The sequence below is a fragment of the Temnothorax longispinosus genome, chromosome 11, assembly GCF_030848805.1.
Source record: "Temnothorax longispinosus isolate EJ_2023e chromosome 11, Tlon_JGU_v1, whole genome shotgun sequence".
NCBI classification, from domain to species: domain Eukaryota; kingdom Metazoa; phylum Arthropoda; class Insecta; order Hymenoptera; family Formicidae; genus Temnothorax; species Temnothorax longispinosus.
Genome location: NC_092368.1, coordinates 15,236,498 through 15,264,279, shown reverse-complemented (window position 1 = coordinate 15,264,279; position 27,782 = coordinate 15,236,498). Strand labels below are relative to the sequence as shown.

Below are 27,782 nucleotides of genomic sequence, written 5' to 3'. Positions count from 1 at the left end.
CGTAATCAAAAAGTTATGACAATTTTCGTCGTTGTTATAAAGCGTGACCATACTTAAAAATGAAATCCAATATAAATAGAGTCAATGAATGTACCGATTTGTTGGTCATTATATAGGTATATATACATACATATAAAATACAAAGAACAAAATAACTACTCATGAAAACAAAATATGCAACTAAAATTCACGTTGAGAATAGTAACAAAGTTTTTTAGTTTCTAAAAACATGAATTATAGTCATAAGTTAAAATAATAAATTAATCGTTTTGTTAAGAATTAAACGCATTAAAAATTAATAAAAGCTAAAAATCTTGAGAGAGAGAGAGAGAGAGAGAGAGAGAGAGAGAGAGAGAGAGATTTACTTCAATACATTTTATTGTTACATTCCACTTCTTACAATATTACAAAGTAAAAAAAATATTAAATTGAAGCCAACCTAATGTATGCATCAACATAATATATGCGCGCGCGTGCGAAGAATATTGTACAAAAATATATAATCTCTTATATTTAACATAATCTTTACATATATACTTACATTATTTTATTGGAAATACCGCTTCTCAAGTTTGACTTTTAAAGGTTTCTCTGTAGATATTGTCGTGCTAAACTTCAATTTTATTTCATCAATCTTAACGCTTTTATTTACTTTGAATACGAATGTTCGTGCCAACGTTGCTAAGACAACTTTCATACACATCATTGCATATTTCATACCTGTAAATTTGCAATTATATGTAAATCAATTTTATCATAATACTTTGTGATTTATTGAAGACTACCTATGCAATTCCTCGGTCCATCACTAAAAGGTATGTAATAATACGATTGACTTTTTATTCTTTCTGGAAGAAATCTGTCCGGGTCGAACATTAATGGATTCGGCCAATATTTTTCGTTTCGGTGCATTTTAATAATTGGTATGAAAATATTTGTTCCTTTTGGTAAAATAACTTCTCCTAAAATATGTATTTTTTATTACTAAAATTACTACAATAAAAACTTAATAATGTTAAATAGTACAACTCAAAATTGTTATTATATAATGGATATGTACATAAAACTGACAAAGCGATATTTCATGTAGGATATTTGAATGTCTATATTTTATTATTTTTTAATCTTACAGTTAGTAAAATAAGAATAATATCATTTGTAATTTTGCAATTTGTTAAATATCGAAATAAATATCTCTCAATTTTCTTATTATTTTTAATTTATTTATGAAGAGAAGTTAACAATAAATATACATTTGCTTATATTTATAAAAAGTAAACAAACCTATTTTTAAATCTTCTTTGGCTTGTCTTCCAATTATAGGAACAACAGGGAAAATGCGCATTGTTTCCTTAATAACTCGGTCCAAATAATGCATCTTTTGTAAATCGTCATATTTAATTGGTACAGATTTTATCGTTTCTGTACCATAAATTTCCAATAGTTCTTCGAGTACTTTTTCCTTTATGACGTGAAATATTAATTTACATAAATGCAAATAATATTTAATAGACTTTTTATTAATTGCATTTAGATTTTATTTTAGTCATAAACGAAGTGTTGCTATTAATATATGCTAATCTAGATATTTGCATAATTCTATTAAAATATTTAATCTTAATAAAATATTATGCATATTGCAAATACAAACATACAAAAAATTGTTAAATATACGTTTTATATAAGGCTGATGTTAATTAACTTAATTTCTTTATAAGCTTAGATATTTTTGTAAATATTTATACAATTACAAGTTAAATTAGGTTAACAACAAACCTATAATAATATAATGGTTCATTCAAAACGGTGATAAACATCACAACACAAACGTGATATAATAAATATTATAATAAAATAATAAATATAATAAAAAAATGTTGTTTTAATTATTATTTAATTATTTTTTATATTTTAAAATTATCAGTTTACAACGCTTCGTTTATTTAATTAGTAAATTCAATTGTCTTGGAATGAACATACATACTTGTACTTTTGGGAAATTTGCTAACATGAAGATAACAAAATTCATCGCAATACTGATTGAGTCACTGGCCTATGGGTACATAACTATTTTAATATTTATTTATTTATAAATATCATGAAATATTGTACGTACCGCTAATAGCATCGTTATTACAATATCGCGAATCTGCTCTGACGTGAAATTTTCTTTGGGAGATGCTTCCATCAGGATATCGAAGCACGTTCTATCTATATTATATAACGAATAGTATGAATATGAATTAAAATGTTTATCACTTATTTAATCTTGTGTTAGTAAACTTTAAGATTAAATTGTATACTTCCTACTTAAAAATTGAAATTAAATTTAGGAAAAAACGATTTCTTACACGTACGATGTATAAAGTAAAACATAGCATTTTAATATTGCTTTAAGGACAGCTTCAAGCAATTAATTTTGTTGTCATTTTGCAAACGCTGCATTTTCATAAAGATCATATTTTATGTAAAATGGTGATAAACTTACAAATTTGATTATTTTCATCCTCGAGTATATTCGAACTATTTAGTTTATGTATGCGTTGCTGTATCATCTGTATAATAATAAATTACATAATGGACAAAATAATTCAGAATGTTAACAAATATAATTATCATATACCTCATCAGTAAGAGAATACACCAAATTTGTATCTTCTTTCTGTTTGCCTCCCAAAGCAGTGAGATTGAATATAACATCAGAAAATAATGATGTATTCCTTATTCTATGTGAAAGAATATTTTTTGACCTAAAACATCGTTTTTAATGAAACAATGTCAAACTTTGCATAATTATATATGTAGAGTATTAAGTCCAAATAACACAAAATAATTTGTTTACCTAAAACATTGTTTTTTAATGAAACAACGTGAAACTTTGCATAATTATATATGTGTTATCTAAGTTTAAGTTAAGAAATAATTGGCTATGAGAGCCGACGCAGGATCGAATATGCGGAAAAATTATATTTGCAGTCAAAACATTAAAACATTAAGATCAATCAAACGTTTCGGCCCTAAATCGAGCCCTCTTCAGTGACTCATATAATAGTTAATGTGAACGCAACGACGCGGTATCGCAATGGGCTGATTACAATATCGGATATGCACGCGTATACAATGGTATCGCAATCAGTTAATGCGAAACGCATTATCTAAGTTCTAATAACACAAAATAATTTTTTTTGCTACAAAGCGGTTTTAGGAATAAAAATATTCTACTCTTAAGCGTCGTCTACAATACACGGAATAAGCATGGAGTAAGGAGTAACAGTAGGCGTAAGAGGGCTATTTTTGGTTTAAGAGAGCTGGCATAAAGGCGTAAGCAAAATAAATTAATTTTATTTTTTACTCCTACTTCTACTTTTACTCTTACACTTACGCTTAGACAATCAGGACGCAACAGGCTATAACGCTTACTCCTGCCTACTCTTACTCCTTACTCTACGCTTACTCTGTGTATTGTAGATGACGCTTTAAAGAGAATCGATTTTTGCATTTCTAAGTAAATGTCATCGAAACGAGAAGATGAAAAACGAGGTATGAAAAAATAGCTTAAATAAAAATTTCATCATTTTAAATGTATTTTACAATAGTGTATCTTAATTATTCAAAAATGCCTTCAACACTCGTTATTGTTTTTGAATATTATAAAAAAACCTTTAAGTTATAAAATTATATTAAAGCTTATATTGCGCCATATTCAACCATGTATCATAAAGTTGTGTTGCAAAATATAAGATAATTCTTGTATTTATTTTTGCAAGATAAGATAAGGACGTACACTATTTATACTAGTTTTACCCAGCGCTGTTTGATGATGGTTTACAGTTTATATACATACGTAGTCTGTTTAAAAAGTATAATGAGACTGAATTATTTTCTCAACAACTGGTAACACTGTCAAAACGAGACTGCAGTGGATCGAAAGCTACATTCATACTCTACTTTCAATTAAAATTTTAAGTTGATAACATTAACACTTGTGATTCTACAATCATTTGTATAACAGTATGTTTGGGTGACGCCATAAGATCGATTAGCGAGCAGCGTTATGTAACCAAATTATATGTCAAACTCTAGGACAATGCGATGGGAACATTTAAGAAGTTGAAACAGACTTACAGAGATCAAATTCTATACCCGGCACAAGGCATTTTTAGATGACGGTGAAGTTATAAAAATGAATCCCGTTCTGGACCAACAATGACATAAACAATTTGGTGATTCAAACCACTGTCAACTTCTCAAATATTTCTCTGTCACGTTATCCTGAAATTTGACAACAGAATTTGCTATGTTAAACTTCGCATAACGCTGCTCGATTTTCTTATGTTCCATTTTCATGACGCGCATCACTCAAACATACAGTTATACAAAACAAATGAATGTAGAATCACAAGTTAATGTTATCAACTTGAAATTTTAATTAAAAGTAGAGTATGAATGTAGCTTTCGATCCACTGTAGTTTCGTTTTGACAGTGTTACTAGTTATTGAGAAAAAAATTCAGTTTTATTACTTTTTAAACAGACCACGTATATATTTTTTTTTCTTTGTAAGTTTTTGCAATACACGCAACGATGTTAAATACGTAGCAATATGTAAAGTCTAATTACGTAAATAACCTTTATATGTATATTACATACATGCATTACAACCTTTTATAATATAAAAAACGGATTGTATCTTTGGTGATATATTGATAATTATATGATTTTAAACAATTATAATTTTAAAATAGGATTTTGCAAATTAAATTTAATTTAAGATGTAAAAGCATAATAATATCAGAAACATTTGCAAATGTTTTATAAAATTTTTCTTTCAATGAAAATCAGGTCGTATCTAATAATTGTAGATATTTTTTCTCTTGTTCCAAATTAGTAGATATAGTTAATAATATAATATTTCGTATAAATTCTGGTAAAAAAAATACATATTTTAAATTTTTTACGTAAAACTATAATACAGTGTAAGTTTTATTTCGTGTGCCAATCATCTCCGTCAATTATCTCAGAAAGAATTGGTTTATTAGAAAAACGTTTCAGATAAAAATTGGAAGATTCAGAGGGGGCCAATAAACGATTTTATTAGATTTTGGGTCTGCTGCGCGCGTGTTGGGCCCAGTAAGACTCAAGTAAAATTTAAATAAAAATCTCCATACTTTATTGTATCATTTTATTTCTTGTATTTCTTTCTATTACTTAATGTGAATAACTTTTGTCAGAAACATTTCGTTATTTGCCTTACATATACTTTTGAGATATTCAAGGAAAACTTGGCAACTTTTCAATATTTAGCTTACACGATATCTCGATAATTGTTCGTCGAGAAGGAAAAGTGGTACAGGAATTTTTAACTTAATTGTATCTCAAAAATATACTGTTGCAACAGTACTCCAACTTTTGCAACAGCGTATTCTTGAGATCAAATAAAGTTAAAAAGTCCTGTATCACTTTTCCCTTTATTTCCATTTAGAAAATTTAACTGGGCCCAACACTGACCCTAGACCTAAAATCTAATAAGACCGATTTATTGTATAAAAAATAAAAAATCATTGTATTGTTAGAAGTGTTAGGACATCTTAATATACATATAGAATATAATTACGCAAAGTTTCAGATTCTTTTAAATTTTTGCGTTACAGAATAGTCTTTTGTAGAAAAAAAATATAGTTTGTTTAGTAACATGATAAATATTATATAATTTACGTATAGCAAAAATTAACTTTAAATAAATTTCTCCAAAATTTTTTTTAGGTATATATACAAATGTATTTTTTTTTAGGAAAATATAAAAATTTTATTCAAATAGATTTATTCGTAGGGGAGACCGGGGTGAAGTTGTCACCGGGGCGGAGTCGTCATTGCAATTATCTCGAAATCTGTATATGTTACCATTGTATGTCGCCATTAATACTGTAAGCGCGGCTTATGGTGCCCATGTGACCAACGTAGTTTAGTGAGATTATGTGCCATGTTGTGATTCTTATCAAGGCAAACGTTCGGAGGTCAAAAGTAAAATTTTTTGCGCGTCGAAAATTTGTAATATCTTAAATATTATATATTGTGTCTTCGAATCTCAAAGTAAGTGATTCTAAAGAGTAATGCATGCTGAACACGAATCCAGTGAAGTTTTGTTTTTATTTTCATTGATTTCTAATATTTCATGAGCGACCAAATTTGAAACTTGTATCCGGGGCAAAGTCATCACCAAGCCCTATCATGGAGGGTTCCGGTGAAAATCAAAGTCAAAGAAGCAGCAGTGGTCAGATTCCGGCGAGAACTTGGATAATATGTGCTGCGTGGTGTTCAGAGATGACAGAATAGAGCTGACGAAAAACGTGCGAGCGTAGGGCACATAAGTGTGTGCGCTTTTCTTGTAATTATTTTCCGCCATCGTGTTTTTAATTAATGTTTCCATTTTTCTATTAAAAAATAATTAATAAAATGTATTCAATCATTTTTCATGATTGGAATTATGAATTTTCATTTAAAATTCAGTTCGAGAATGAAGTGACGACTTCGCCCCGGCAATTTTGACATTTCAATTTTTGCACCTTTGTCGTTTTCACTTTATACCAGTTGAACAAAGCGACGTAGACCAAAAATGTCCGTATAAATTTTGTAGCTAAGGGTTCACTCTTTACAACGGTATACCACATTTAATTAAAATTATTTGTTTTGTTGTTAAAAATCGGCACCGAAAAAATAGTGACGACTTCACCCCAGTCTCCCTTATTGAATAATATTGATGTTACACAATTTTATTAATTATGAGCATTTAGAATAGAAAAAAATGTTAATACCTTTTAACTGCTTTTAGATAGTCATTGTTTTTATTTGGTTCCAACTTGATACCCATCATAGAATCTTTATAGTAATAACATAAAAAGAATTTTATTATATGAAATATTATTAATATACAATCGATTAAACGATAAAATTTTTATTATATGAATACACTGTCTAATTTTCAAACAGCTAGAACTCGGCTAAAAATTATCTCCGCAAAAAATTGAAAAATAATTTTGATGCTTGAAGCTCATACTTTAATGTAAAAATGTTTTATTTTTATCGTTCTGTGGACCAAAAATCACGTTATTTTGTTCTTTAAAATTATATTGCCATTTTTTAAAATATGGTTTAAAAGTTTAACAATTTGAGTATTTGACATATATTTTTTATTTTTTGTTGATTAGTATAGATATATCAATATAGTTTCTTTTAAAGATAAAAAATTATTTTGTTTTTAAGCACGTGAGAGTAATAATCAATTGCTTAAAAAATAACATTATATAATAAATACTTTTTAAATTTTATCAGTAAAATATCTTATAGAAAGTAATCTCATAGATAATGGTTGCGTTCGGGGAGCGCGCTATTAGCGCTATTGCATCATTTTATCTTTATCGCTCATTAGGTATAAAACAAGGATAGAATAAGCAAATAGCGCCAATAGCGCGCTCCCCGAACGCAGCCAATATAAATCTTGAAATAATTAAAATGTATTATATATACAAATATATATAATAAATATTTTTTCCATATAGTACTAAAATTTTTTTAATATAGTAAATTAATCTTAACTTAAAATTAATAGCATTTACAAGTATTCTATTAATATAAAAACTGTATTTTGTAATAATTTCGAACAAATTTTATTGTATGTTAATACAAATATATCAAATTATGTAATCTTACCACATGCTATTCTCCAAGCACAATGTGATATTTGTTCTTGAAGGATAATTTCGTTTCCACTTAGATCATCTTTCTCTAATTGATGTGTAAATATTGCAGATTGTTCAACAAATATATTAAAGAAATTTCGCAACATCATTGCACTAAATGTTGGTGCAGTAAGTTTTCTCATTCGAGTCCATATGGATTCTGAAATAATTATTAAAAGCATCATAAATAATATCACAATATTTAAAAGAACTTATAGTATTAGAGATTTTAATTTAAAGAAATAGTTCAAGAAATTGGCGTTGCTAATAGTAGTATTATTAAACAATATTAGGAATTATAAACAATATAAAAGAACTATAATAATATAAAATATAGTATAAAAGTAACTATATACAGAGTGAGACAATTACCTTAAATATACCTTCGAATCTATAAGGTCTAGAGGAAGATTTGTATAACCAAAATTGTACGAAGGAGGCTATCATATTGCGACAATAATTTTTGTCTAGGCGGAGGCGCTTCGGAGATATCAAAGTTAGCTTTATTCTTTAAATGGATTCGGTATGTTCTTTTTTCCATAATATAATAAAAGAGCTGAAAACAAGTTCACGACACAAGATTGTCACAAGATTATTGAACAAGATTAGAAATAAAGAAAAAACGATAAAAAATATTTTTTTATATTAAATAAAATTTATTTTTAAAGAAGATGTTTGAAGTGATATTATCGATCCAACACTGGATTCTTCCGATCACAGGCTGAATGCGATTAGGATGCGTTAAATTTTTTGCTCGCACTGAATTTTGTTGACATTCCAGTAATTTAATTACTCGTAAAAACAAACGTTATATTATAATAACTCCCGACGTTACTAGAAGAGCAAGCAAATCAATGATCGAAAGAATCCATGGCAGTATTGCATCGATAATGATGGCCATCACTTAGAACATCTTTTTTAAACGTTTTCATTCAATATAAAAATGTATTTTTTAGCGTTTTTTTTATTTTTAATCTTGTTCAATAATCTTGTGTCATGAGTTTTTAAATTTTTTCCAGCTCCTCTTTCATATTATTAAAAAAAAAAAAAACATCAAATTGTTGTGCCGCGCCTTGAATTGGAGCTCAGGGCCGGCACCGGGTTCTTACCTGGTGACCCGGAGCCTGGAATGCCACCTCAGGTATATTTGGCAATTGTCGCAACACGGAGAAAATTTTATAGTAAATATTACTATGGTGTCGCACTAGCTGCGGACCATCGAGGAATTTCAAGTTAAAATACTATAATTATTGTTTTAAAAACGATTAAATAACGTAATTTTTACCATAAACATAGTAATTTAACTTAAAATTCCTCGATGGTCCGCAGCTAGTGCGACACCATAGTAATATTTACTATAAAATTTTCTCCGTGAACTTGCGCTGGCAGCTCGATGTTGCAATGAAGAACCGTCGACACCACAAAATTTGCCTCACAACAAAATTTATTTTAAAAAATGAAGTTGACCGTGATATCTCCGAAGTGACTGGACAAAAATTATTATCGCCATATGATAACTCCCTTCGTACATACAGTGCAATTTTAATTACAAAAATCTTTCTCTCTAGACCTTTATAGATTCAAAGATATTTAAGGTAGTAATAATTATTGCCTCATTTTGTATACATATAAACAAAATGAGTTTTATTTCGCGTGTGCCAATTATCTTGGTAACATTTTCAATATTTAGCTTACAATATTTCGACAATTGTTTGTTGGAGGGAAAAGTGGTACAGGACTTTTTAACTTAATTTAGTCTCAAGAATATTCTCTTGCAATAACACCTAAACTTTTTTAAATATTTGTGCATACATAGAAGCTCCAAAGAGATGTATACACAATTACATTAGATATATATGGCTCTGTTGGAAATCTACGAGTAGAAGAGAAATGGGCTAAACTTTTGCGTATTAATTACTACATCTGGCTCTCATTTAGCCTGCTTTTCTTGTACTTATATACGCAATTATTTAAAGTTGAGGTATTATTGCACATTTAACAGCACATTCTTTAGACCAAATTATGTCAAAATGTCATGTACCACTTTTTCCTCCGACAAGCAATTATAGACATATGTCGTAAGCTAAACATTGAAAAAATTATCAAGTTTCCCTTGAATATCTTAAAAAATATATGACAAATAAAAAAAAGTGTTTCAGACAAAAGTTGTTTAAATTAATTAGTATGAAAACGATGAAATATTAAAAAATAGAAATCTTTACTTAAAAAATTAGGCTTGGGTCTTACTGAACCCAACACGTGCTCCGAACCAAAAATTTAATAAACTCATCTATTGGCCCCCTTCGAGCAACTTTACAACTTTTATCTGAAATATTTTTTCATCAACCCCTTCCTTTATGAGCTATTCGACCGTGCTGTTTTAAATGGGACACCTCGTATATTCATGTGACTTATGGTATATCATTTAATACATTATAAATGCAGCTAGAATATAAACGGTTACGAAATAATAATAAATTATAATTATTTCCTTAAATTAATTACAAAGAAAGTAACTATAAATTACGTACTTAAAAAGCAATTATAGTATAATGCTTTACTCTTGTAGATATATCTTACCAGGAGCAGTGATCAATCCCATACCAAGTAGAGGAACAACTTTATACAGCATACTTTTATCTATACAATTTTTACTCTGTAAGATAGTCTAAAACATAAAAAAATTATTTATTTTTCACTGCATTGTAGTGACGTTCGCACGTTTGTTTCGTTCGCATAATTAACATATATTTTATTAGTTGTAAACTAATCAGAGTTATTTAAGTTATTAATTAATGTTAGTAATAAAGATTATATATGTATACATATATAATCTTTATTACTAACATTAATTAATAACTTATATACATATTACGTATAATTTATATAAAGTATAGTTTATAGCTGATGCTTATTAAGATATAATAAAAACGTATTGCAGTGAACGTTCTTTCTTTACTTTTACGTCATCCGGTTCGTAAATTCCAATGAACAACTTGCTGCCCAACCAAAATTGAAAAGGAGATGAGTAATCTTCTGTCATCTTCAATATGATATCCAAAAATTCTAAAAATTTTAGTATATCTTAGAGATATTTTTTGTGAGATTACTTATTTACATGTTATTATTACAGGAACAAAAATAACTTATATTTTAATTGTACATATATAACATATATAGATACACGCGTACTATTCAGTAGGGGAGACCGGGGCTATCTCTCTACGAAAGCTATGTGTTCATAGTACTGCTATCAGTGCTATCTCAGGTGTTAAGAGATAGATATCTTTACCATTTTAACAAATAATTGAAAAAAAGCTCTACACAAGAGATTCAGAAGTTCGAAGCTTTTGTTCTCTTGCGATGCTTTTCACAGACGCAATATGCATTACAAAAAAAAGTAAAAATAATTATTCACATTTTTCGAAAAAATTGTTGTGCGACAGTTAGTCAATTAACTCAAGACAATTTAACTCAAATTAAGGCAAGCAATTCATAATGTTATCAGTTATTATATATAGTTATCAAATGAGAAGCGTCAAATCTTAAGTCTGCATAATCTAAAATTCGCAAGGTGTTAAAGACTATAAAATGGTCGGGGCTATATGTCTTATTTTAATGGGGCAATCTGTCCACACATTTTAATAATTAATTTTATTTTTTTGTAAATAATGGTGCGTAACTACAAAAGAAAGGTGTATAAAATTGACATACACTGAGAATCGAAAAACAGTAAGTCTCTGAATTTTCGTTCATTCTCATCTTTTAATCTCAATAAATACACAGATGCTCACTTAAAAAAAAAGTAATGTCTGCTAAAAACCACAGTAATATCTAAAGATTAAGATTGTAAGCGATACTGTCTATGAAAGAAATAATAAAAAAGAAATAATTACTGAAAAGTTTCATTATTCAGAATGTGCGATTCAGTAACCATTACTGTTGGCTCTCCATATTCGTTCTATCGCGCGAATTCAGAGCAGTTTAGAGATATATGAGATTCATAATAGTTACTGTAGAATAGATTGTTAGCTCAGCGTTAGCATATTAGGCTGTCATTCCGGAATCTTAGGTTCAAATCCCGTCAATATGTTTTCAAAAATTGTAAAACAGTGCGTAATTTTAATTAATAAAATAGGATATATGCGAAACGACGAATATAAATTAAACTATAAAATTATTAGAAAAAAATAAAAACCATTTGAAAAAAAAAATTTTTTTTTTCCGTTAAAATATTGCACCGGAATCATTACTGGTCTTTATCGTAATGATTACTGTGAAATCCGTACTAGTTACTGGGAGAATGTTTACTGTAGTAGTGCGTAATGATTACTGTAAGAAAGACTAAAAGTTGAGAGTAAGCAAAAATACAGTAATTATTACTATTTTTTAGTTCTCAGTGTACCTAATAAAATTATACTTAGTTAGAGTGATTAAAAGAATAAAAATCGAGCGAGAAGCTTTTCGCAAAAACAGCATTGGAATTGGGAATAAATGTTTGGATTCTCACTCGCTACTGTAAAAAAGTGATTTACGAGCAACTATCTTGATTCTGTGATTTACGTTTAAAAGTGCGCATATATGTCAAGTAAATATATGAGTGTGTCTTAAATTATTTAGTATTTTCTATTTTAAACGCTGCTGAGGAAATGTAAATGCCTCAAATGCAAGAAAAAGGATTAGATAATTGCGGGGACAAAAGAAACTCATCACATTGATTTTGCAACGGACTCAAAATCAGTCTGATGCCACCGAAAATAAAGAAAAGTTAGTTTTACGCAGGAATCCTATCAGAAAGCCTACGCAAAACGCCTACTACTTTGACTCTTTTGATTAGGCAGTTTTTTCAATATTATATATTTGATAATAATAATTAAATAATATTATAAATAAGTATAAAAATTAATATAAATAATATTTTTTTCATTATGTGAACAGATAGCTTTTCGAATGTGGCCGCATACGGGACCATCTGTCTATATATACGCTCAACTTGCCTATTAAAAAAATTTATCTCTTTAAAATGTTAACAGATGAACGATTCTAATTACGTTGTTTTAAATGGAAATTTTGAAAGATTACAGCATTAAAATGTTCAGCCAAATATCTTTATTAATTTTTCAATAAACTTTCAAAAAACGTAAACAGATAGCCCTGGTCTCCTCTACTTTAAAACTTAAAACAATAACAAAAAAATTTTATAATCTGTTAAGTAAATATGATTTCAATTATGTTTCTTACATATACACGTATACTGAAAATCTTTAATTTTATTCAGATATTTTTAAATTTAGAAGCGCTCATGAAAGGTTTGAATTATATACATTTAACTAAAACATTTAATTATATTTAATTCTGTTGTGTTGATATTATTTTTATACATCCGATTTTATACACAATTTTATTAAGTTTTATAATTTAATTTTATAAAGTTTCTTTCTAATAAAATAATATCTGGAGTAAAATAATATCTAAGAATTAATTTGACGGAAAAAAATAGTGCCTTACACATTCATATTAAACTCAATATCTCATCTTTAGTCATTATACTAAATTAATAATTGTCATAATCATGATTAATTCTATTTGGGATATTTACTTCAGAAAATTTTAATGCCAATTTTTAAATTTTGTGTAGTTTGATAATATTTATAATATATATGTAGTTTAAAAGTATTACCTTCACAACCCAACAACATATGACAGTTACCAATAAATGGCCATGTTTTAGGTCCTGGTAAAGTATCTAGCCTTCTAATAAAAAACACTCGGCGGTATAAGTTCCAAAGAAAGTAACATATAACAATAATTGCCAGATAAATCAACACACTATTTTCAAACAACATTGTAGTTAATGATCATGCAAAGTATTAGTTTAACTTGATATAAGTATTACTGTCCGAATGAGGATATCATTGACTTCGTGTTTCTTTTATTATGTTTCCCCCGCCCAAGCCAACAAATCCCAAGCCATCTGACGAGTTTAGTAACACATTCTTGCGTAAATCTTTTTTTTTAGACTACGTAGTATCTACCAAAGTAGTTTGATGTGCTATAAAGTTGAATCTGCTTTCACAATTTTGCTATCGCATCATTTTTAAAAAAATTGATGCAAAATGTCAAAAAGTTACAATTTTGGTTATATTTATTGAAAATAAAGTAAGTAAATTTTTATATTTTTACCTATCTAAAAATATATCCTTTTATATAATATAAAAATGTATATTCTTTTATATAAATATAATTTTTTTGTTTTTGTATTTTCTTTTATTTATACAAGTTTGATTAAGTTAAAATACAGTGAGTTTTAAGGTGTTAAATGTCCTAACTTAAAATATGAATTTAAGACCTCAAAATAAGAACATAAATATTATTTGATTGCTCGACTAACTGGCACAAAGTAGAAAGTATGCACTAAGTTTCGGCTCAAGGTTCAAGCCCTTCTCAAGTGCGGTCTATTCGTCTAACTGACTCGTCATATGAAATCAACGGACATGCCTGTGATACTTATATAAGCATCTGATTTAAATAATTAAATTTATTGCGACAAAAAATACCTCAGCCACGTAATAAAATAAAGCAATAAAGTTTAATTATTTAAATGAAATGCTCATAGTTCGCCTAGCGCGCCGTGCAGCGAGCGAGAGCGTTCACCGTACAGACGTGGCTGCCGCACAGAGTACTGAATATTCACGCGTACGCACAAATTAAACAATTATTTTCTCGATAACAAAACAAAACACATCAACGAAAATTTTTTGTGGTATATTGGAAGTTTGAAAGTTTCTAACAAAATTTTTTTTATTTTTTGATCGTCTCCCTGACAGTTAAAAAAATTATTGAAAAATAATTTATCGGTAATAATTTCGTCCGCCAGTGAATAAAATCAGCAAATTCAATTTATTTCTCGATTAACTGGCGCAATATGTACAAAAATGCACGACGTTTCGGCTCAAGATTCGAGCCCTTTTCAAGTGCGAACTGAAACAGGAACAGCGAGAAAGAAACAAACAATATAAATGAATCGAGATAAATATTAAATTAACGACGTGTCGTAAACACGTCCTTCAAGCTTCTTCGCGCGCGCGACGTTACGCAACGGCCCGCGCCGAAATTCTTTGCAACATGTTGCGCGTGATATTTGTGCATGCGGCCCGATAATGGGAACAACAACGCATGTGCGACGTGAAAAGCATCTCGTGGGCCTGCTATCGCGCGACGCGATGCGACGCGACACATTACAGAATTTATTAATAATTTCGGGATTAACATACGCCGATGAGTTCTGCATATTTCATTATTTCCACAAGTGTGCCGGCGAACTGCGCTGTCGTCCGGCCGTTCCACGCGTCTCGGAACGTATACTTTGCAGATGTACGGAAATTAAGGGCCCCGCAGGGAATTGTGCACATCTCTCCGCGGTATTAACTGTCGACAAATTTCTGAATTCTCGCGAAACTAAAAATTTGTTATTCTTAATTAGGCGAAGTGGGAGAATCTCTTTCGCATTTATTTCTCTCGCTCTCGTTACGCGTACGACATATTAATGTACATACGTGTTATGACTGCAATGTGAATTCGTCTGGCGAAGTCAATGAGTATATAAATATTCGTATAAATATTATCAAATTACTTATTATACATATTTATTTTTTAAATAATTTGTGAGACGCATTAATTTTTTTAATAATTTAGTGTGCACATTTATTTTTAATTGTTACAGGTTTTAATATTTAATTATACTTGTCGTGCCATGCTTCTGCCTCTTCTTCTTTGTTCTTGACAACCTTGTTTTTGTCGCAGTCCCCAATTGATGCGCGAAAGTTTTATTTTTATTACTATTTTACATATCTTCCAATCTTGACTGCGCGCCGACTAAATTTGTCAGACTTGAAAGCACATGCCTCAGTGATCGAATACGTTATACGGAATTTACGGAATGAAGTAGATTCAAGGTTCGAAATCTAGCTGAGGTAATATTTTTCGCAATAAAATTTAATTATCAAGGAGTGTCTCTCGCGCTTAATTATCACGGTAGTGTCTCGCGCCAAGTATGCGGAGCGAGACCGACCGTGACTCTTTTACGCAACCGGACGAGTTCCGAGTACTCGAGATGTTGAGATCTCATATAACGAGTGAACGGATCAAGTTCTAAGTAGGCTTGATCGATAGCTTGGGGTCAATATATAAAGAAAAATGTTTTTATTTTTCCGCAACGTGCCCTACGAGCGGAGATATTGCGACGCAAAATCCAAATGTGAAAATTTTACTATTATGTTAGATACGTAAGATACGTCGACGTCTCTCATACATATTTTATATTATCTGGAGTCGCATCCCTTTCACTTTTTCGACACTGGTTTAACATGCTTATATCAAAGCATCTAAAATTACATCACTTTTAGAATTACATCAACCAGAATCCTTGGTCAAAACGCGGTGACGATTTTTCACGCATTTTACGCATTGTTTAATTGATAAATCATGAAATTTGTGTGGAAAATTTTTTATTAATTATTATATTATAAATTTATATCTGAAATCATATACATATATTAGGTATACATTTCACACAGCGATAAGTTTTGACATAAAAAATTTTTCATATAATAGCATATCTAAGATTTAAAATGATTTACATAAAAACAACATAAATTTCGCAAATAATAATTTTTACTTATTTAAAGAAAAAGAGATGTATCTTTTGTTGTTTGATGACACATGCAAGTTGCCGACAATCGAGAAACGGCCACACACAGGTACACGCAATTCGGCCGTTGCCCTTGCATATAGTGAATAATAAGCTATCTGGTCCAAACATCTGTAACGCGCCTATCTTATATTAGGCAACTTATAAACAGCAAGATTATTAATATACAGCGACTAAAATAACGCACAGAAAAAAAAGAATATTCTTGATTTGAAAATATCTTTAGTTTCAACATGGAAATCTGTTACAGATTTAGCTTGACATTTTATTGGTCGGATAAAATTAATTCTGATTGGTAGATTATTTGGTTCCTTTTTACAGTCACTAGTATGCATTAGAAGTAAAGTCATGCATACGCGTCTTTTCCTTTTCACTGTTTCTTTGTCTTCAGGTTATAAAAAATTTCAGTATCGGTTTCCAAAAAATCGGAAAAGAAAAATTATACTCATCATGGCGATCTCCAAAAAATTCTATTTTCTATATAATTCTTTAAGATTCGGTCCGTCCCTAAAAAATTAGAAAAATTTTTGCACCGGTTTCAAGAAAATCGGTCCGTTAATGAATGAGTAACTCGCTGTCGGATATTATATAGATACTTATTATTTCTCGAAAAATTACGTTTTATTTCTCAAAAAATTAGACAAATTTTGGTACCGGTTTCCAAAAAGTCGGAAATGAAAAATTACACACATCATGGCAATCCCCGGAAAATTTTACCCCTACTTTCTATATAGTTTTTTAAGATTCGATTCGTCTCCGAAAAATTCGAAACCGGTTTTCAGAAAATCGGTAACAAAAAATTATCCATAAAAATTATCCATAAAAAAAATTTTAGCTTGATATCTCAAAATTTGCGGAAATTAGAGCAATCACGTACATTTTTTTTTAAAGAAATTGGAAACTTTTTTATTATTAGCAATTATTCTAATTTTATTACACATTCTTTTTAGTTTTTTCTACCTCTATTTTATATATAATTCTTTAAAATTCGGTCAAATAATTTCCGAAAAATTAGAAAAATTACGCAACCGGTTTAAAAAAATCGGTCACAAAAAATTAACCCCGCCACCGCCATTTTCGAAAAATTCTACCCCTGTTTCATATATAATTCTTTAAAATTCGGTCTATTAACAAATGAGTAGTTCGCGGTCAGACAGACAGACAGACAGACATACAGACTGGACGTCAGGTTCTTATAATAATTGTCATATCAAGAAAATCGGTTATAAAAACCACCAAAATAAATTGCAGGAACATTTAGCTCACATCGAGAGCTTTCAAAAACACTATAATAAAGTATATTTTCCTTTAAGGGTCGATAGGAGTCATTTATTACTAGAATCGTAAAATCTGTATTACGACCAAAATAATGAGAAAATCGCACTTTAACTATGATATTCGTAATCAGCAGCATTGCTTTCAAACTGCCACAAAGCGATTTTTTTAGAAAAGTGGTCAAAATAAAATTTTTGAGTTTCTATATAAAAACTCGAAAATTTTAGTAGAAAATTTAGTAGAAAAAAAATTTCTACTTGCACACTTAGAAACTAAAAACTATGAGGAAGCAATGTGCAAGCAGTTTTTTCGTATATAGGTACCTCAGTTTTCTACGCGATGGAATTAATTTGTGAAAAACATCAAAATTGTAGTTAGTGTAAAAACATAATAACGGTGTGTTGAGAAATTAAATTCTTTCGTTTACTTTTTTTAATAATTAATTTTATTGTACATAGAACAGAAATTATGAAAGTTTAAAGCTGAACAAAGACTTAAAAATCCCTCTATACATTCGTGCAACGTAGTTAATATGCGTTTTTCTGGCAAAAGAAGACATAAAAAATAATACACAATTTTATACTATGTTATATATATATATATAATATTTTTATTATTATTCTTTGTCCTCCAGCATGATGGAAGGTCTCTTTTCATCGGGTATCGAGTTTCCTGAAGCCATATAAATTCGATTCGATTCGGTCCTTGAAACAAAGTGCGCTCGCAGCGCATTTTTCCCCTGACGGGAGGGATGCGGGATGCGGGTCTCATCGACAAATGTCAAAGAGCTGTCTTCGTCTTACCATCCTTCGACGGCGCGAGGATGGATTGGCGAAACGAGGAGTCTGATCAGTCGAGCGGTATAATATCGAGGTAGAAGGACGTTGCGAATTTCCTAACGTACAACGTGCGCTTTTTCTTTCCGGACAGTTGAGAACCTGAAGTGGGATGAGAACGATCATCCCGCGGCCAGGACGAAGGATGCTGCTGCCGCCGCCACCGCCGTAGCCGCTTTAAATCGCCACGTTTGCTCTCAAGGAATTCAGGTTTATCGAGACATTAAAACTAAACATATTCATAAATTAATTTAATCCTATATATAATTATAACAATTTTATTTTATTGTTATTTAATTCCAATTTTTAAGTTAAAGGAATTCCATTTTTTACATTATTTTAATTTTGAATTAAAACGGCCGTGTAGATAAATGTTTAATTTATTGAATACAAAAATGATTACAAATAAATACAAAGATATATAAATAATTACGAATTAAGAATTAAAAAGTGATAAAGACTATATATGTTATAAATTCTGTGTTGAAAAATATATAAATTAATAAATCTAATTTTTAATTAATTTTTTTAAGATTCCGAGCTAATGTACATTTTAATTATTCAATTTTATACTTTTATATAGTGCAAGATGAATATTTTAAAATGAAAACTATTTTTTAAATGAATTTATTTGATTTAGGTTGGAATTGGGATTTGCAAGGACATTGGAAATTTCACGTCCGCTTTGGAAAATCTGGAGCTTGAGACGAAGAATTACCTAGGATTTAGAACAAGCGACGTGCAAACGGATTACTTCAATGATTCCGAGCAGGAGCAAACCGTTCCGCTCTTCAAGACGAGAGAAAAATCTACCTTTCAATTGGTGATCCAGGGACCGGAAATCTTAATTTTCCAGGTCAAATGTTCTTATTTATCCATGACTGTTTAATCTTTTTGGGAAGCAAATTGATTTTTCAAAATTCAGAATTTGTATAAAACCTATATTGACAAAGAAATTCAAACAGACATTAAATAGTTTATTCACGATATTCAGAATGTTATTAAAGACAGTAAGGACAAGATTTTGAAATAGTTTTCTTGAATATTTGATTTTTTATATTCGTATATCGAATTTAAAAATTATAATTGTATAGAAAAGAATTACATATTGAAGATCGTAGGAAAATATTAAGATTTTGTCTTCCTGCAGGGCATCAGGCATTCCCCCGCGGATATCGCGCTCTATTGGAAGAAGGACTCCCGGATGTGGCTGTGGAAGTCCGTGAGGCTCGCGAGAAAACTGAAAAGGACCAAAGCGAAGACAATTCCTGCGGGCGCTTTGTACCGCGAGGATCTTTCGTAACATGTATCTTATTTGACTATGTACATACTTTTCGAATTTTCGAATTATATTCAATTTTTTTATATTTAAATACATTTTAACATTCGAACAATGTTGGTGACGCGTGTAAAATATTCTGTCGCATTTATCGAGAAAAAGAAAATATATAGAGCGCAAAAAAAAATAATTTACACGATTTCTTAATTTTTTTTGCTATAATAACATAATTCTATAACTGCAGTGAGAAGACAAGAGCTTCAAGATTTGATACACGTTAAAAGGATAATTGAAATAATTTAAATTTTACGATAGATCATAATCGATTTTATTACAATACAATACACTGTACATAGCTGGGAAAACTGAGAATGACTGTTCCTTTCAAACGTTCGTTCTTAAAGATAAATAACTCAAGAATCCATTTTCACATATGATTTCTTCGCTTTTTTGATGTAAATAATACAAATAATAGCTATCGTGTATTACCGTGAAACTTATAATATTAACGATAGATAACAATCGGCAGTCGACATCAGCCGCAAGTCAGAACGCTCTTCAGCGTTGGCTCCTCGTCAAGCTCCTCGCCGATCTCGAAACGCGCGAAGTCAACGATCTCGGCACGCGTTTCCGCCAGCAATTGCTGCACGGAGAGACTAGGATCGAGCAGGAATTCCTGGTAGATCATGCACTGCTCCTCGTCCGCGTTGTTGTGCGGCTCGTCTACCCGCGGGTTTCCAATCTTCTGCGGATCCATGCCTACAAAGAAGAAAACAGTTGCGAATGCGTTGCGCTTCTTTTCGCCTTTCGATCCAACTATCCGAGTGTCTTCACAAACAAGACCTACCGATGATATGTTGGCAGAGCTGTGTACCCAGCATATTGTCATTTTCCTCGCACTTGATGGCCACGAGGGCGCCGTACTTGCCGAAGGACACGGGTATGGGATTCATCGGCGCCGGATGCGTGCAGCCGAACAACGTCACGTCCGGCGATCGTACGCTGATGGCGAGAGCGCGCCTCAGACTGATGTTTTCGCCCACGTTGCCGATTGTCAGGGCGGAATGGTCGCTCAGGGGCTTGCCATCCGTGGCCGGGAGGTTTTTGAGATTGTCCGCGTGAAAGATAGTCCGCTGCACTTCGTTCTGAATCTCCTGGGACTTCGCGTGACTCAGTACGGTGGAGACCACCACTTCTGCAAGATTATGAAACTTCTTGTTTCGCGCTACGAAGTCGGTCTCGCAGTTGATCTCGGCCAGCGCTGCGTGATGTCCGTCCACCGTCACCGTGATCAGCCCTTGGCTGGTGTTGCGGCCCTTCAGCTTGGCCGCCTGAGTCCAGCCGTAATGCTGCGCCTGTTCTCTCAGCCACTTTTCAGCCTGGAGCAAGGAAAAACTAAGAGGTTCCGTCATAAATCAATTGGAGTCGCAGGGGTGCATGCTGAAGCGGTCGTGGAATGCCTCTTACCTTATCCACATCGTTCTCGTGCAGCTCCAGGGCCTTCTTGCAGTTCGCAAAGGTGTAGCCAGTCTTCTTTCGCAGCTTAGCCAGCAGGGATTTGTTCGTGGCCTGCCAGAGCAGGCCGTTTGTGTGGATCAATCGGAATATCTGGGCCGGAATCATCTGAAGAATACCTTTATGTTAGTGCCAGTTTCTGATACAACAAACAACTTAGGGAAATGCGTTAATTTGAGCGGCTGCATCTTGGCGCTACCAACTCCGTTTGATGTGAATGTAAAATACAGGGAAGAAAATGTCACGTAGACAAGATCAGGTCGTGAATCTTCATAGAAATCAAAGTCACATTGTGACACTTCGCGTAGTTTCGGTCTCGGGCTACTGCCACAATCGACATGCAGGTGGTTCCTGGGACATAACCTAAAAGGGAAAATCGCACACCCGGGACTGCTTCTCGCCGAAGGGGTGAATGAACGAGATATGCGAACGCGAGAATTGTCTTTTCGCCGAGAGGTTCGCGAGATTTGTTAATTCTGCCGAATCGATCGACCACGTTGCCTAGAGACTGCGACCGAGGGTGCAGTTTGCGGATCTCCATATAAGAATGACACGAAGACGCGAAGTGTGGCTCGCGCGAACGCGGATCGCAAATTAGCCGTTAATCACGCGAGATGCTAGCGAGTGAACATTCGTGAGAGATTGGGCTAGTTTTGCGAATTTAGAGCTATATCGCGGCGATTTAACGACGCAAAACGCTCACCGTGTTTGAAGGTTAAAGGTTAGAGTACAACACAGGTCCGTAATCATTCTTCCGTCAAGAGGGCGTTTTCGGGCCCCCTTTCATCTCACAATCCAATAAACGCAGATATATTGCTCAAATTCTGTGGAAATATCTGCAGTATAACATATTTCAAAAAAATTATGAATTATATTATAATATTGCAATCATGAATTTAATTAAGTATGTAGAATAATTTTATAAATATATATTATAGCAACGTAATAACTGTTATTGTGTATGTATTATTATTGTGTATATTTTATTATATATTATTACAAATATATTGTAATATATTTTATTTATATTATTTTATATTTTATTATATTTTTATTATTTTTTACTATATTATTACATATATTATATCACATTATATTATTTTTATAAAAATTATTAGAGTTTTATTAAGTCATATTTTCAATTTTAATTATGTAAATTTTAATAAAAATGATAATAATTATTTGAAATTAAAAAAAAAATGTCTTTTAACGTAAATAATTACCAACAATTGTATGATAAAAATCATGAGGAAATGCGCAGGGGCACCACCGTGCATGAACCACATTTGTTATCTACGTAGAAAAGGAATATTTTCCACAAGTTCAATATTCGTTCAATGTTCATTATTCGTCAACCTTAGAAGCTCGTGAAAGAGTATATATACGAGCGGTTGTGTGTAAATATTATACGTTATACAATGCATACTCGTAAAACGAACAGAGAATACATCGAATGCTTTATAACTCGGAAATAAATAGTTTTTGGAGTAATGTTTATGAAGACTTTTATTTTCACGAGTACTACATACTCCTAAAATTTAGTATACCACCTTTTTTCACCACACCTTGTACATAAAATTTTAAGTATCTGTTTGAAATAGAATATTTATAAAATGCAGCTAGATAATTACTTCATACAAATGTTAGTAATTATTAATTCTTATTATTCACTCTAATATTAGACGAAGTTTTAAAATTAATGTCTCTAATTAAAATATATTATTCTAGAAAGGTCGAGAGTAAGCTTGTAATTTCGCGCACAGTGAAATACTATTGTATATTTTTCAGAGATTCATTAAAAGTCTGTTAAATGTCGCTTCGTGTGACATTAATAATAGTCCGTAATTGCGATAAACATGGAAAGTTCTCGCTTGGAAGAAACGAAGGCACGAAAGTGCGAGTCCATCAAGGATGCGATTCTAATACCAAAGATCCTCGACACAATGGTGGAACCACTATTTTCCTTGCCATTGGACTTGATAAGTCCTAAAAGATGTAAGAGAAAAGGAGAGGCGCTAATCAAGAAGACGGGAAAGATGCAAAAATTTCGTGACGCTGCACCTCACACAGCGAAACGTCTACGCGAGGAGAAGTTTCGCAGGTACGAAAAGCAAAAGGGGACCCCGAAATTTTGTATTTCTAAGAGTAACTTCGAATTTACTTAGCGATCACAGTCAGTAATTAAACTATAAATTCTCAAGTACCGTCAGATCTGAACTTGCCGTAATCATTTTAAATTTACATTAATTAAATAAAATTATTCAATTAATATAAATTTATTTAATTACATTAATTTAATAAAATTATTAAATTGGTTAAATAAAATTATCATTAAATATATAAAATTTTAAATGTGTGAGCACATTTAGAGATATGTTAGGTCAAAAATAATCCAAATAATAGAAATTTATTTAATTACTTTAATTTAATAAGATTATAAAATTAACAAAATAAAATAATCGTTAAATTATAAGATTTTTAATATATGAGCATATTAAAAGAGATAAATGTTAAGCTAACTTAATATAAAGTGGAATAATTAATTATTAATCATGTGAATTACGATAATAATAATAATAATATAAATAATTATTGAGTTCTTTCGAAAGAAGTTTGAAGCTTTAATGAATCTCCTTGCGATTATAGATTTATGGTAGGTTTGATAGTGAAACCAGAGCTATCGGAGAAAGAGAAAGACGTGGATCTGAGCGATGACATGGACATCAATAGATATTATTATTATGTTTGCAACGGAGTCGATACGATTCACACGGTTAGCATCGAGGATGTCTTCGTCGAGGCGATACTCGATCTGGTTCCCGGCAGCCTGCGCGATAAATTTCCCGAATTTGCCAGTGATCTGATCCTCGAGATCAAGGAAGACTTCACGAAGAACATGAAGAAGGCCATCGTCGAGTTCGCGCTTACGGATCCTTCCGAGGTTAGATTAGGTGTTCCTGAGGAACATCCTTCAGAGGTTGGCCATCGCCAAAAAGGAATTGCATTATAAATTAGATTTTTTTATATCAATTTCAGAATCAAATCAGGTCGGAGACAACTGAAGATAAACTTAATATTTTTATATTCACAAGATTTTGATAGAGTATAAGAAATATATTGAGTGTTATTTCAATATAAAAAATGCAAGGTTTAAATTTTTTAAAGATATATAAATTTAAAGCGAGATGGAAACTATTCTAAATAATTTATTAGTAGAGAGATTTTTTGTCTCAACATACAATATAGATAATTATTGTAGCAACAAATAATTTTTTTTACTTTACACTTGCTGTTAAATAATTTTTATTTTCCTTTTTTAGCATAATAATACTTGTTTCGTAAGCTCCAAAATAGAGTATATTAGAGATCGGAGCTTTTGTCATCAGCGATTTAATTCTTGCCGATCGCGTTGCAGCTTGATGCGGTTCAGAAGGATGAGCGATGTATCCAGCCGGACTCGTGGAAACACATAGAACACTGTCGCGAAATTTTGTTCACCGATCTGTATTTAATAAATCCATGTATGCGGATGACGCTGGAACAGTGGGTCCGCGATTACAGGTATCAATCCGATTATTTGTACGAATACACTTCGATTCGCGCTGTTGCTGTTTTAGCGAGAAACGGATTTTATGATTTTTTTCAGTCAATTTCGGCTGATTAATCTGGAGCACGTTGCCGCGCACGAAGAAAGCTGGGACCTGCCGAATTTTCATACCTTAATCACTCGTCAGATCGTTGCCAATCGGCGGATTCTGAAGAAAGACTGGTATAACGGGATTCAAGAGATATTTCTCGTGGTAAAGCATCAGAAAAGAATAATATTATAATGACGTCGATAAAAAAGGCATTCCGTTAAAAAGTAAAATCAAACGAAGTAACAATTTATTTTGCTCGATTCTTATTTCTGATTTTTTTCTCTGTTAATTGGAGCTTTTATGGACTTTCTATTTAGATTTCTTATTTATCTAAGTATTTATTTATATAATTTCTGAATTAAAATTAAAATTAATTAACAGTTAATTCTTATCAATTTTAACTTTTCATTTTCCTTGTTTATTTGTCTGTTGAATTTGCTTATTATCCGTATAAAAAATTTGTTTACGAGCGAGAAGCATTCTTCGTTTCCATCGATTCCATTATCCCGTTCCTTTGCAGAATAACAGAAAGAAGATGGTGCCGAGCCCGTTGCGACGCAAGCAGTTCAAACGATTCTTCGATTGCGCCGGCAAGCTGATGGAGTCGCAGCTTTTAAGGGCCTGCAAGCGCTCTCTGCGGGATTTCGTTAATTACGTCGCGGACGGCAAGGTGAAATATATACATATCTGCCTTCCGCAATCGATCGACGTGAAATCATTTCCATCAGACGGGGAAACACGCACGCGTTCGGCGTTTCCTTCCTCCGCTTATCCGCTTATACTGTCGCACGCGCGTTATTGGAACGCTCCGAGACACAATTTCCATCAATTTCTGCTTATCATGGCTTTTCAAGGCTCACTTGCTCATTTTACCTTGGGCCCCCATCTTGCGCGCGCGTAACCCAGATGTTACGACAATCAATTAAAGGTTTAAAAATAAACAATAGATGACATATTATGAACAAGTAGTCAGGAAAAGAAAGTTTTATTTAGCTCTTAGGTTTTGAGCCTTCAGCTTGGCTTTTATTTTATTCTTTGCAGATAAATAGATATTATTGTGATAATTAATTTTTCCTAGCATTTTTATTTTTGCAATTAATATCTCTTCTTATGTAAAGTCTTCGATTAATGTTTACCTTGCATTCCCTGCAGATTTTATGAGCACTATTCAGGAGAATAATAATTTTAACAAATAAGGTACTTTTTCTTCGCCAGTGAGATACAATTAAACAACTTTTTTGCTTCGACCGAACTGGCAGTATTTATTAATTTAACAAGCACAAACGTGCTTGTTAAATTAATAAATACTGCCAGTTCGGTCGAAGCAAAAAAGTTGTTTAATAATAATAATTTTCTTTAGCTTTCTTAGGGTGCGTTCCACTTATCGCTCACAACGCTCGTGAGCATCGATCATTTCGTCCTTGTTTAACATTTAACAAACAACAAGGATGAAATGATTCCACGAGCGTTGCGAGCGATAAGTGGAACGCACCTTTAGATTTTACACCTTTGACTTCGACTTTATCTGATTTTTGCAGATAAACAAGTATTATAATTTTTAATGTATAATATCTTTTTTTAGGATTTTTATTTTTGCCTTTATTTTGATTCTCATGAAAAGTCTTCGACAGAACGTATGTTCGGCAGAGCGCATTATTTCTTTTATGTGTATCTCTACAGCCTGTAGCCTGTCGCTTTAAGGTGAGCATCGCCGTGGTCTCCAAGGAGCTCGCTTTTCAGCCATCCTTCGACAAATTCAAGAAATCACTTTGCGACATTCTCGAGGCGATATGCGACGCCGTGAGGAATTTTGAAAGATTGGAGACGCAGCTCTATCTCGATTGGGCGGGGCCTCAACAATTTCTCAAGGTTTCGCATCACAAAATGTGGAGAACTGATTTCCTATTTTGAAACTTTTGATCGTAAAATAAGAATTGCAAAATAAAACTATTTTTCTTTATCTTTTAAGTTATTATTACGTTACTATTTAGAATATACTAATAACAATTTAATTCATTGTTTATACATAGATATATAATAAAACTATTATTAATAATTTTAATTTAAATATTTTGTAATAATTGTTATAATTATTATGTATATATCTAATAATTATATTTAAAAGACCACAATTTTATAATTTATGATTTATGATGTAACAAAGAAATTATATATACATATACGTATAATTATATTTTTTACATAATAATTCGTGAATTATAAAATACTCATCTTTTAAAGTACTACATACAAGTATTACATACAGTTGTCTGTGCGCTTCGCAGCCGCAGATATCGCAGCCCATCGTGGAGCAGCTCAAGGGACAGATAAATCAGCTGATCGATCGCGAAAGAATAATCCCGGAGCGGAAGATGGCAGAATTGAGAAAGTGCTTATCGATCCTATTGTCGTAGGCGGCTGTGATAAACTGTATGATAACGTAATTTCTCCGTTTTTTTCCTTACAGATACGAGCACCTCTACAACGACGAGGAGCTCGATCGGACGGAGGCTTTCTTGTTGAACGAGAGGATGAAGCTGGGGGAGTACGAAAAGAAAATTAAACTCTATCACGATCTCGCCGGAAGAATACCAATCGAGATCGAGAGGACCGTCTTCGCGGGATTCTTCGAAGTTTCCCACGCGCCCTTCGTTAGGGCCGTGGTGGAGAATGTCGAACGTTTCGAAGGGCTTCTAGTTCATCGCCTTGTCGACCGATATCAGAATACGACAAAGAAGTGAATGTTATAGTTAATATTAATTAGTTAGAAACTAATAAAAATAATGAATTGCGTA

At 31.7% G+C, this 27,782-nt stretch overlaps 4 protein-coding genes across 6 annotated transcripts; 2 read left to right on the top strand and 2 right to left on the bottom strand.

The window, feature by feature from the left end:
• Window positions 1-336: 336 nt before the first annotated feature.
• LOC139821416 (cytochrome P450 4C1-like) lies at window positions 337-13,809 on the bottom strand. The gene is made up of 12 exons (XM_071792419.1): window positions 13,415-13,809; window positions 10,694-10,800; window positions 10,315-10,402; window positions 7,706-7,894; window positions 6,811-6,874; window positions 2,624-2,750; window positions 2,489-2,555; window positions 2,117-2,211; window positions 1,985-2,053; window positions 1,285-1,462; window positions 786-962; window positions 337-720 (listed from the first exon to the last, which is right to left on the bottom strand). The coding sequence occupies exons 1-12, from the start codon at window positions 13,578-13,580 to the stop codon at window positions 548-550; spliced, it is 1,500 nt and encodes a 499-aa protein (XP_071648520.1). The 5' UTR covers window positions 13,581-13,809; the 3' UTR covers window positions 337-547.
• Window positions 13,810-14,468: 659 nt separating this feature from the next.
• LOC139821868 (uncharacterized) lies at window positions 14,469-20,067 on the top strand. Its single transcript, XM_071793232.1, has 4 exons — window positions 14,469-18,579; window positions 18,650-18,765; window positions 19,196-19,411; window positions 19,706-20,067. The coding sequence occupies exons 1-4, from the start codon at window positions 18,471-18,473 to the stop codon at window positions 19,856-19,858; spliced, it is 594 nt and encodes a 197-aa protein (XP_071649333.1). The 5' UTR covers window positions 14,469-18,470; the 3' UTR covers window positions 19,859-20,067.
• Window positions 20,068-20,138: 71 nt separating this feature from the next.
• Mefts (elongation factor Ts, mitochondrial) lies at window positions 20,139-22,115 on the bottom strand. Of its 3 annotated transcripts, none has more exons than XM_071793229.1 (4): window positions 22,053-22,115; window positions 21,302-21,457; window positions 20,682-21,213; window positions 20,139-20,593 (listed from the first exon to the last, which is right to left on the bottom strand). In XM_071793229.1, exons 2-4 carry the CDS (start codon window positions 21,455-21,457, stop codon window positions 20,370-20,372), a joined length of 912 nt encoding a protein of 303 aa, XP_071649330.1. In that variant the 5' UTR covers window positions 22,053-22,115; the 3' UTR covers window positions 20,139-20,369. The 3 variants fall into 3 exon arrangements, with proteins under 3 accessions (XP_071649330.1, XP_071649331.1, XP_071649332.1); XM_071793230.1 differs by lacking the exon at window positions 22,053-22,115 and adding an exon at window positions 21,553-22,046; XM_071793231.1 differs by lacking the exon at window positions 22,053-22,115 and having other exon boundaries at window positions 20,682-21,229; window positions 21,302-21,445.
• A 1,028-nt stretch (window positions 22,116-23,143) lies between these two features.
• Window positions 23,144-27,745, top strand: LOC139821987 (dynein axonemal heavy chain 7). Its single transcript, XM_071793467.1, has 8 exons — window positions 23,144-23,450; window positions 23,996-24,290; window positions 24,765-24,910; window positions 24,996-25,149; window positions 25,508-25,657; window positions 26,668-26,856; window positions 27,273-27,376; window positions 27,455-27,745. Exons 1-8 carry the CDS (start codon window positions 23,206-23,208, stop codon window positions 27,726-27,728), a joined length of 1,557 nt encoding a protein of 518 aa, XP_071649568.1. The 5' UTR covers window positions 23,144-23,205; the 3' UTR covers window positions 27,729-27,745.
• The last annotated feature ends 37 nt before the right edge of the window (window positions 27,746-27,782 follow it).

Bases quoted from the DNA above. Each gene is read 5' to 3' on its own strand.
- LOC139821868 (XM_071793232.1), top strand. From the start codon at position 18,471: ATGCGGGATGCGGGTCTCATCGACAAATGTCAAAGAGCTGTCTTCGTC. The intron at 18,580-18,649 runs GTATAATATCGA...CTTTCCGGACAG, and splicing joins GGAGTCTGATCAGTCGAGCG to TTGAGAACCTGAAGTGGGAT. The intron at 19,412-19,705 runs GTCAAATGTTCT...GTCTTCCTGCAG, and splicing joins CGGAAATCTTAATTTTCCAG to GGCATCAGGCATTCCCCCGC.
- Mefts (XM_071793229.1), bottom strand. From the start codon at position 21,457: ATGATTCCGGCCCAGATATTCCGATTGATCCACACAAACGGCCTGCTC. The intron at 21,214-21,301 runs GTAAGAGGCATT...TCCTTGCTCCAG, and splicing joins ACGAGAACGATGTGGATAAG to GCTGAAAAGTGGCTGAGAGA. The intron at 20,594-20,681 runs GTAGGTCTTGTT...TCTTCTTTGTAG, and splicing joins GCTCTGCCAACATATCATCG to GCATGGATCCGCAGAAGATT.
- LOC139821987 (XM_071793467.1), top strand. From the start codon at position 23,206: ATGGAAAGTTCTCGCTTGGAAGAAACGAAGGCACGAAAGTGCGAGTCC. The intron at 25,150-25,507 runs GTAAAGCATCAG...GTTCCTTTGCAG, and splicing joins TTCAAGAGATATTTCTCGTG to AATAACAGAAAGAAGATGGT. The intron at 26,857-27,272 runs GTTTCGCATCAC...TGCGCTTCGCAG, and splicing joins GGCCTCAACAATTTCTCAAG to CCGCAGATATCGCAGCCCAT.
- LOC139821416 (XM_071792419.1), bottom strand. From the start codon at position 13,580: ATGTTGTTTGAAAATAGTGTGTTGATTTATCTGGCAATTATTGTTATA. The intron at 10,801-13,414 runs GTAATACTTTTA...TAAAATTTTTAG, and splicing joins TATGTTGTTGGGTTGTGAAG to AATTTTTGGATATCATATTG. The intron at 1,463-1,984 runs GTATGTATGTTC...CACGTCATAAAG, and splicing joins CAAATTTCCCAAAAGTACAA to GAAAAAGTACTCGAAGAACT.